This window comes from Tachysurus fulvidraco, chromosome 21, assembly GCF_022655615.1.
Source record: "Tachysurus fulvidraco isolate hzauxx_2018 chromosome 21, HZAU_PFXX_2.0, whole genome shotgun sequence".
NCBI classification, from domain to species: domain Eukaryota; kingdom Metazoa; phylum Chordata; class Actinopteri; order Siluriformes; family Bagridae; genus Tachysurus; species Tachysurus fulvidraco.
This window is the reverse complement of record NC_062538.1, coordinates 11709687-11719746: the sequence shown is the minus strand read 5'-3', so window position 1 is coordinate 11719746 and position 10060 is coordinate 11709687. Positions and strand designations below refer to the sequence as shown.

General features: G+C 35.2%; 1 protein-coding gene across 1 annotated transcript; it reads left to right on the top strand.

The window, feature by feature from the left end:
• Window positions 1–1841: 1841 nt before the first annotated feature.
• On the top strand, window positions 1842–9427 carry LOC113638553 (coiled-coil domain-containing protein 152). Its single transcript, XM_027139846.2, has 8 exons — window positions 1842–2114; window positions 2242–2347; window positions 5821–5889; window positions 5969–6033; window positions 6679–6781; window positions 6970–7097; window positions 7888–7983; window positions 8998–9427. The coding sequence occupies exons 1-8, from the start codon at window positions 2055–2057 to the stop codon at window positions 9121–9123; spliced, it is 753 nt and encodes a 250-aa protein (XP_026995647.1). The 5' UTR covers window positions 1842–2054; the 3' UTR covers window positions 9124–9427.
• Window positions 9428–10060: the final 633 nt, after the last annotated feature.

Below are 10060 nucleotides of genomic sequence, written 5' to 3'. Positions count from 1 at the left end.
TCCTTATTGGGCTCCTTGTAACAACACTATTTTGATGAGCAGCCTGTATTTCTCTCAAAGTTGTGAGGTTTTTTGTGTTCCGAACAATTCTCCTGGCAGTAGTGGGTGAAATCTTTCTTGGTCTACCGGATTGTGGCTTAGTATTAAAAGAACCTCTTATTTTCCACCTCTTTATCAGAGTTTAAACAGTACTGACTGTCATTTTCAAGTATTGAGATATCTTTTTATATCATTTTCCTGCTAAAGTTCAACTACCTTATTATGCAGGTCTATTGGCAATTCTTTTGTCTTCCCCATGGTGCAGTATCTAGCCAAGTCAGTGCATCAAATCATGATCTGAGAAATTCACCGATTATGTATGCAAATACACTAATTATAATTACGAGTCACAGGTGTGGAAACTTCCCTTTAATAGCCATTTATACAATAGCCACCTTTGTGTTTATAATGTGGCCAAACATTCAAGAATATTTAAACTTTTGATCAGGGTTGTTTAGGTGATTTCAGTTATCATTAGGTTTTAAAAAGAAGTCAAACAACTGTGATAATGAATGACCAAATGTGACGACTATCCTTAAGTAAGAAAAAAATATTTTGCATTATCACTCATAATTTCCAAATAAATGGCAATGTCTAACAATTTCTTTCAGGGTATGCAAACTTTTGAGCACAAACGTATGTACTGTACAGTATGTATATAAACAATTAAAGTTAACATGTCTATTTATTTTGTAATTCTTTGTACTGGTGTTTTGTTCATGAATGAATCAGTGTGTTTAACAAATCTTTTAAATAAACGAATCATTCTCAAATCATTTGAATATTGGTATATTTTAATTCAATAAATACCCCCTTACTTTGAGTCTGAACTAGAGATGTTGACTCTCTAATAATTAGTGACATCAGCTTGGCTGAAATCTTATGTTTTTCATTCCCTTTTTACATTCAATTTTTAACAATAGACATTGTCGCAAAGCAGCTTTACAGAAATATAGAAACATGGAATAAAAATTCTAAATTTTAATAATACATTCCTAACATTTATCTCTAATGAGCAAGCCTGAGTTAAGGGTGGTAAGAAAAAAACCTCCTGAAACCTTAGGAGGAACCAGGCTCAGAAGGGGACCCATAGGGAACCCATACTTATTTGGGTGACACTTACAGTAAATAATATAAATGCAAATAATGTCCTTTCTACAGCTGTATATTTTCAAGTAGAAATGTACAACTTCTGAGCAACTAATAGTTCAGAATAATTTCTGTGTTCATTACAGAATTAACACTAGTTGTTCCTGCCAAAGTCTTCAAATATTCACTAATGAAGTGAATAGTCTCCAAGTGGTTTTATCCATGGCGGTACCATGGGTACCACGGGCTGTCCACAGGGATCCATTCCCAGCAGCAGTGTACCACACCAAGCAACGAGATTTCAAACAGAAGTAGGCACCAGGATAAACCCTTTACCTTTTCAACAAGAAGAGAAAGAGGAAGGAACCCTGCATTAGAAAAGTGTGTAGCACTAATAAAAGCTTTATGAGGTATTGGTAAATACGTATTGTAAAATAATCCACTATGCATGAATGTGGAAAAAAATGACCTGCTGGCAAAAATGGTAGCACAGAAAACTTCTTAGTATAAGTATGTTAAAATTTTTATTTATTTCTAATTTAATCTCCAAACGCCTTTCTTGAAAATCTATGTTAAATTGTAATAAAGCATAATACTAAAACCTTTAATTTTTTTTTTAATAAACGTGTTGAATGAAAAAAATGACAGTAACATCTTAAAATGTACTCAATAGCACAATCTACTGGTGTAAATATGTAAGTCACGCAAAATTACGAGTCACTGAATCAATGAACGGAATGAAATGATTTGAGTCACGGTTGATGATTCAAAATGACCTCCGCTAGTAAATAGTCATGCGAGTCGATTCGAGAATTTGGGAATTGATTCAGATAGTTACATTTTTGGATCTCAATTCCTAACCTGGTCCCAGTGATTATTTTAGTTCATCGGCCATCTGCAATTTATTCGTGAATTTGCAAGTTAAAATGAAGAAAACAGCTGTCAACCTCGACAAACTAATTCAACATTTCAGCCTACTGGAGCAAGTATTATTGCAAATTATGTTTTATTTCCTGAGAGATTATTAACGTTTGCATTAGCATTAGCAAGCTAGCTATATGAGTTAGCCATGTTTGATTTACCTGAAGCAACCGTTCTGCTTGTGTTCATAAGAAAATAACAGAGCTAACGGGGAAGAACAACATCCATGAAATAAAATTGGATGAAGCCAATAGACTTCTAAAATTGTCAAATAGCAAGGAAAAACATTTAATTGAAGGTAAGTAGGGGGTAATATTTAGTTAATTTAATTTTATGACGCTTACCGTCCACTTTATTAGGAACACCTGTGCATGCATTCTGTCTATTTAGCCAATCAATTGGCAGCAGCACAAGGAAAAACAATGCAAATACAGGTCAAGAGCTTTTGTTAATGTTCACATTGTGATCCCTGTGACTGTGGTATGATTGTATTATAGGTCGTAATAAAATAGGATAGGAAGGATATAGTTAACTTATAACTTGCATCTATCTATCTATCTATCTATCTATCTATCTATCTATCTATCTATCTATCTATCTATCCTTGATTGTGATCAAGGGATTGTTTATTTAAAACAATTTATTCATGGAAAAAGTCCAATGCACTCTGTACTGTAACAAATCTTATACACATCAATTATTGTGGGATTTTTTTTCTGTACTAATTGAACATGATTTGATGGCACTAAATGTCTACTTGTGTCCAGGCCCGGCTCCACGGAGGCTTGGCCCACCCTGGCCCCACACCACATAACAGCCAATCACAAAACCCTAGTTGATGTAAATAGGTATTTTTAACAAAACATTACAAGAATAAACCCAATTCTTACAGTTCATGCTTTACTCAAGTAACAAGTTTGCTTTAGTTGATGTAAATAGTTATTTTAAAAGAATTGCCCCTATTTATCAAATCTAAAGTTACTTAATTGATACAAGATCTGTTAAGGGGTCAAAAAATATTACAAATAAAAAAAGAGAGAATGTAAAAATAAACATGTTAACCCTTTTTATATATAAAGTTACTAAATAGTTCCAAAATATGTACAAAAACAATACAAACAAATACAAAATATGTACACAACAATAACAAACAACCCTAACAATTGTCTTAAATATATGGTATTAAAACTATAGACATGAGAGATTTAAAGCATTAAAGAACGAACCCCCCCCCCCCCCAAACTGTCACATGTCTGACTATTTAGTAACATACATGTGCGTAACCATGTTTTCAGCTTTCTAAGGGCACTAAAGCTACTTTCTGCTTCAGAGAATGGTACAACGAGGAACAACATGAGACACAGACTTCTACTGACAAGAAATTAAGAATTTGTGCTGTATCCACACTGTGTCCAATCTGGTAGGTATTTGAACTCCAAGCTCAGGATACTAAAATACACGCTGTATAAATTTGTCCAGCGTGCAAAGTGCACTCCAGTTTCTTTAGGGTTACTGGAGCTTCTTGCTGAAGACGTTTATGAGCTGTGCCTCTGAACCTGATAAAACTATACTGTGTAGTGCTCTATTGTTGTTTTTGGCTTGCGTTTGCTTTCTTCTCCACCTAAACATTTATGTTGTTATCTCAGTCCTGGAACTTTCATGGACTATATGTATTGAAAACTCACAACCACAGTTGCCTGCTCCAGAAGACTCCAAAAGACTCCAATCTTCCTTTTTTTCTCTTTCAAAAAGACTGAATGTAAGAAACATGCCAGAGCTTTGAGTTTGTGTTTTTCTTTAGAGAGAAGTATTCAGATACTCTCCAGTTACAGTACAGCTCCTGCCAACACAAAGCTCAGTACGTTCCTGACATTGAGAAACCTTTTGTGAAGGAACTTTAGGTGGATGTGTTGGGAGCATCGTTGTTTGAGGTTTTGTCTAAGGAAGTGAGCACACAACCAAACTGCTTAAAGAACAGATGTTATTGTTTGGTATCTAAAGTGTTTGAGATGCCATAATCTGCTGCAGCAATCTGGTTAATTTTTTCTTTATATTTTCAAGACAGGCTACACAGATTTTCCATCTGATGTACACAGTCAAGAGTAGCCTACATGCCTTTTGTGTAACTAGGTTCACACAATGTTCTCCACAAAGCACATATAAATATTAAGGGCTGTTTCTTTCTAAACGGTCTGTTTGCCAAAGTATCTGCCAGACACTGGCTGTACCATCTGGGTGCACATGGGCAGTAAACTTCTCCACTGCCTTTTTCCAGTTCTTGAAGCCAGTACTCACAAAGAAGTTTTCTTTGACAGGACATGTGCATAATAAAAGTATAAAGCCACTTAGTAGTGTAAGTGGCTTTATACACTGCACTGTAGTGCAGCCAGGGAAACGTCTTTTTTTGCTGAATGTAGAACACAGTGAGCTCTACTATGTACTCTAAATTTGGGATTAGGATTTACAGGCATTAAGCAAGTGGTTACATATAAGCCAGGCAAAAACCTCTGTATCAACACCTTTAAGAAGAACTTGAAGTTAAATATTAGCCTAACTATTATGTTAAGCAAGCTTTTGAAATGTTGTGGGATTCTCTATTTTGGGCCGGCAATACCACGACTGAGGTGCCTTTGAGCAAGGCACCGAACCCCCCCAACTGCTCCCTGGGCGCTGCAGCATAAATGGCTGCCCACTGCTCTGGGTGTGTGTTCACTGCAGTGTGTGCACTTTGGATGGGTTAAATGCAGAGAACGAATTCTGAGTATGGGTCACCACACTTAGCTGTATGTCACGCCACTTTGTCACTATGCAAATTAAATGTCTTGTCTTTTCTATATTGTTTTCTTCAGTATTTTATTTCTTACATCATCTTTATCTTGATCAAGTGTTCATTTCCCTCTTCTGATGTCCCCTCCTTCAGATGTTCACTTAACAACAGTGCAAGTGGAAAAAAGTTGGAAACTAAGTAAAATAGAATTTTATGTTTGGAAACATAGGGAAGTGAGTAATTCAGATGAGTTGTGTCAAAGCTTCATGCTACTTCAGAATGTTTAGAAACCTGACAGCAGAAGTAATCTAAAGTAGAACTGGGCTGTATGTTGAAATAAGGAAGCATCGTATCCACTGTGAACAACCTTGAATCTTGATTATTATATGAGGTATTATATTATTTTACTTTATTTTTACTCTTGCACTCTAACCAACAATGCAAAACGTTGCTTTGCAGCACTTCCTTTTATCTTCAAAGCCTCCAGAGTCTCAGTTGTAATTGGCAGTTATATTTATTGGTGGTTACTTTCCTTCCCTCTTCTCTGGAAATTACGGTCCTGGTTGTGTGTGAAATTCCGATCAGATCAGCAGTATCAGTACACTCAAACCAGACCATCCTGCAACAACAACATTGAGATTTTTAAAGTCAAACAGATTACTCTTTTCACCATTTTGATAGTTTTGTGCTGTGCTGCCTTTGCAAGAACATGCAATTTCTATTTCTATTAAAGTGGACAGTGAGTGCATAGGTTTACTCTAGGTTGTAACAAATGCATACAGGAAATCAGTGGATAGGGTATTAAAATATCCTGTATATTACACAGCTGAAAATCTGATTTAAATCTTTTATTTATGCCAATAATATTTCTTTGTAACTGCATTAAGTGTAATAGTTGCCTTGTGATAGACTTTGTTTCCCTCTAGTGGCAGATAATATAACAACCATTAATGCAAATCCTGCATTTGACTGTGATAATTATATAATTAAACCTGCATCTGTAGAGAAAGCTGGATTGTTGGGGAGCATTAAATGTCTTCAGCACAACTTAGAACAACAGTGTAACCTTCGAGGTAGGCTTTATTTTTGTCATTAAATTGGACAGAAAATCAGATTGCAGTGGGTTTTGGTTGAGGTCCTTTTTTGTTTTAGGTGAAAATGAGAAGCTGAAAAATGTCACCTTTAATTTGAAGAAGCAAAATGAAGAACAAGTGGAGGTAATAATAAAAGAAAAACAGTAATAGTTGAGAAAATAATGTTTTCACAGTTATAATAAACTTTAAAAAGTTTAAAAAAAATTTTCACAGTTCTTAACTATAATAAAAGATAAAAATATTATTGTTCATTTGTTGTCATTCAATTTTCATTCTCTTTAGACTTTTCGATCTACAAACATTATTTACATTGTTTACTGTTCAGTGTCACCCAAATGAGGATGGGTTCCCTTCTGAGTCTGGTTTCTCTCAAGGTTTCTTCCTCATACAGTATCATCTCAGGGAGTTTTTCTTTGCCACCATTGCCTCAGGCTTGCTCATTAGGATAGATGTTGGGGATAAGTAGTAGCACAATTTTAAATTAATTTTTATTCTGTTTCTATGTTTCTATAAAGCTGCTTTGAGACAGTGTTAGTCAACTGTTCTTTTTATTTATTTGAAAGAAATGAAGGTTGCTTTACAGGAATTACATTCGATACAACAACCACCTCTCTCAAGAGAAGACAGGAGGGTGAAAAGTGTTAAAAAAAGGAATATTTACCTTTCAAATTTTGTGATTTTTATTTTTAGAATGTTTACCTGGAAGAACATTCCAGTTTGTATTAAAAGTTTAATGAAATATGAAAACGTGCCTAATTGTACATTCAGGAGAGAAGAGCTTGTGTTCAGAGGCTACAGAGTGAGATGAGATCTTTGCAAGAGCAACACCAGAGGGAGTTGGAGGACTGTGCTGCAGATACAAAGAGAAAACGTGAGAGCAAACACATGCTGACTATATCACCATCAACTCTTAACACTTAAAAATAAACAAACTAACAGACTACATAGTATGTGTTTTCTTGTACAATGATTATTATTATCTGTTTAAATGTATTATGTTTGTATTTTTGTCTTCGAGTAGGTTGATCATTGATGTTGCATGCTGTGTTCTTTTATAAGTGGAGGCTAAAGATGCTGAAATGAAAGCAGTTCTGGACAAAAAGGAGAAGGTGATAGAAGCCATGAGACTGAAGATAAAGGACCAGGAGAAAGCAAAGCAAAGTGAAATTATAAAGCTGCAAATGGAGGTATTATTAATCTGAGCTTTCTGCTTTACATGTGCCATGGTGTTGAGTTACAGCTCCATGTCCAAGTCTCTTTTAATCGCACAGTTTAGTATTATTCCTTTGTGAATAGAGTCCTCTGATAATTACACATCTCTGTGCCATCTGTAACATTTAGGTTTATTTGATTTAGCAAACCATGCATCCCAAGTGAAGCTTACTTTCTAGCTGAAGAAGTGGATAAAATGCTGATACCCTTTCCTTAAATTAGTTTAGGCTTTAACCATTGCACGTTCACGTTTCAGTGGGAAAGGAAATGGACACATTACATTCATACTTAATGTAACTTTATAACCCCTGGATCCAGCTTTATTCCTTATAGGTTTAAAAGTGGGGGAAATGGACCCGAGTAACTGAATAACATTGTAGTTATTAATTTGTTTAGTATGGATTTGTGTAAAAAGTCAATAGTTAAGGTATGTGTCAACTCGCAAATTCACCACACTACTTTTTACACTCAGCAGAGATGAAAAATACAGTTGCAGTGTGGCAAAATTTGGTTAGATATTTTTGTTTAACAATGAAAATCTGTAAAAAAAAATTATATGTATAAATGTGATGTGCTGTTACAGGAAAAAAGTTCTTGGCTGGTGAATCATCACACCACCCTATAACTGATTGTTTCCCTATTGTGCTATTTATTCCTTAATTAGCATAAAGACAACCAGATCACACTGGAAGTGTAATTGTAAATGTAAGCTCACTTAAATGAGCTTTTGAATGCAAATAATACTGGTTTCCTTTTTATCTGTAGTTCAGCGCTAAGCTTGCAAGAACTCAGAGTTTGTCTATGAAGAGCCAGCTGCAGCCACCAGCATCTGGGCTCATTCCTCAAAACATCTTTAAAAGAGTAAGCTGTCTTTTCTGTGATAAGAAATGTGCAACACCATTACTGGACAAGAGAAAACAATGTATATAGATGTACCTTTGATATTTAAATCTATTGGGTAGAATTACATATACAGTAGTTAATTACTTAAGTTTGTACATATTGTATGGTTTTTGAATATGGTGTACTAAAAACTAATTTGGTCCATTCCAGTATTAGGTGTGAAAGTGACATTTTAATTGCATTAGTATAAAAATTTTGTCAAAGTGAGCTGAACCAAAACAAATCAGTAACACAATAACACATCAATAACCACTCCTAAATATGATTATTTATGTGAAAGGTACATTTTCAATGCACAAACATTTTATCCTCTTCATAAAGATTCTGTATAAAAAAAACTGACCAGGATTTTATGTCAGAAATCCTCATATTATTGCCCATATTATTGAAGTGATGGAAATCAATATAGTTTGCAAAATTGTTTACAAATTATTTCCACATTTCTTTCCAAATCTATTTATGCTTCTTCTTCTTATTATTATTATGCTAACTTTTAATCTCTTTTAATTTTAATATGATAGAAAATGTATTTGGTTTTAATTACCTATAAGTATTTGCAATTTATTTAGACATAAATTGACGTGAGGATGTGATGGTTCAGTGGTTAAGGCTTTGGGTTACTGATCAGAAGGTCGGGGTTCAAGCCCACAAGCTGCTGAGACATCAACGTTGGGTCCTTGAGCAAGGCCCTCACCTCACCTGCCCCAGAAGTGCTGCACTATGGCTGACCCTGTGCTCTGACCCCAGGCTCATAATAATTTGGGATATGTGAAAACCTAAGCATTTCACTGCATGCTGTACTCTGTATGTGTATGTGACAAATAAAATTTGAATTTGACATGACTTTTATCTAAGCAGGCAGAGTTAGATTTTATACGGATCAACATCCTTAACATTCATTAAGTGTTATGTTAAATGTTATTATTGGCCATTTTACTGTCACTGATTGCACACAATCCTGTTGGTCTTCAGAAGCTGCAGTTCCTGCAAGAAGAGAAAAATAAAGAGGTTGAGGCTTTGCGTCAGAGAGTTAAAGAACTGGAGCAGCAGAGCCTGCGCACCTTCTCTGAGCCCCGTCTGAAGAGGAGGAAGATCTGAATGGTTGTTTTACCTAACATAATGTAGCCAATGTGGCATGAAGTATTTCACATATACAGCACAATGTGAAGTAACATAATACTGAATCATATATTTACTGAATCATATATTTACATATATTTATATAACATAACATTGTGAAATTGTTCCTTGATTTGAAATCAGAATATGTATATACTTCTGTTTTCTTTGTTATTCATTTTACTAAAAAAATGGAAGTATATGAAAATAGTTTTTTTATTTGCAGAGGTTAGTAAACACTGAAGAACATGTGAGTTGAAATAAACACACAATCAGTGCAGGATGTACAGTAGCCTCATCATTCAATGCTTTACACACACAAACGAAACCTACACAATATGAGGAACCTGGAATGTGTGGCCTGGAGTGTATGGATTCTATACTTAAACCAGCCATCGACTATAAATCATTTTGGTCCACAATGGACTAATCCAGTGATTTGGATGACAATATAATTTCTGAATAGTTTATCCAATTACTTACAGGGGTTGGCGGGGTCACATACATTATACTGCTAAAAGTATGAAGACAACTGTCCATCACAGAAATTTTAAATCTTTGTATAGAATGTCTTTTTATGCGTTAGCATTACAATTTCCTTTGCTGGTACTAAAAGGACCCTTTGCACAAACTGGGGTCTATAAAGACTTGTTTTGTCAAGCTTGGAGTGGAAGAAGTCGAGTGGCGTAAGCCCATTAAACACCTTCTCACCCAACATGAGTGTCTGTCCTAACTAATGCTTAAATCAAACTGATTGTACAAGATTTCACAGCAAGGCCTCACAGCTGACAATGCACATCATAGCAACCAAATCTGCTGCACTAAAGAGTCCCAAGGGCACAGTGGCCTCCATTATTCTCAAATGGCTCAACCAGGACTCTTCCAAGAGCTGGTTGCCCAGCTAAACTAAGCAATC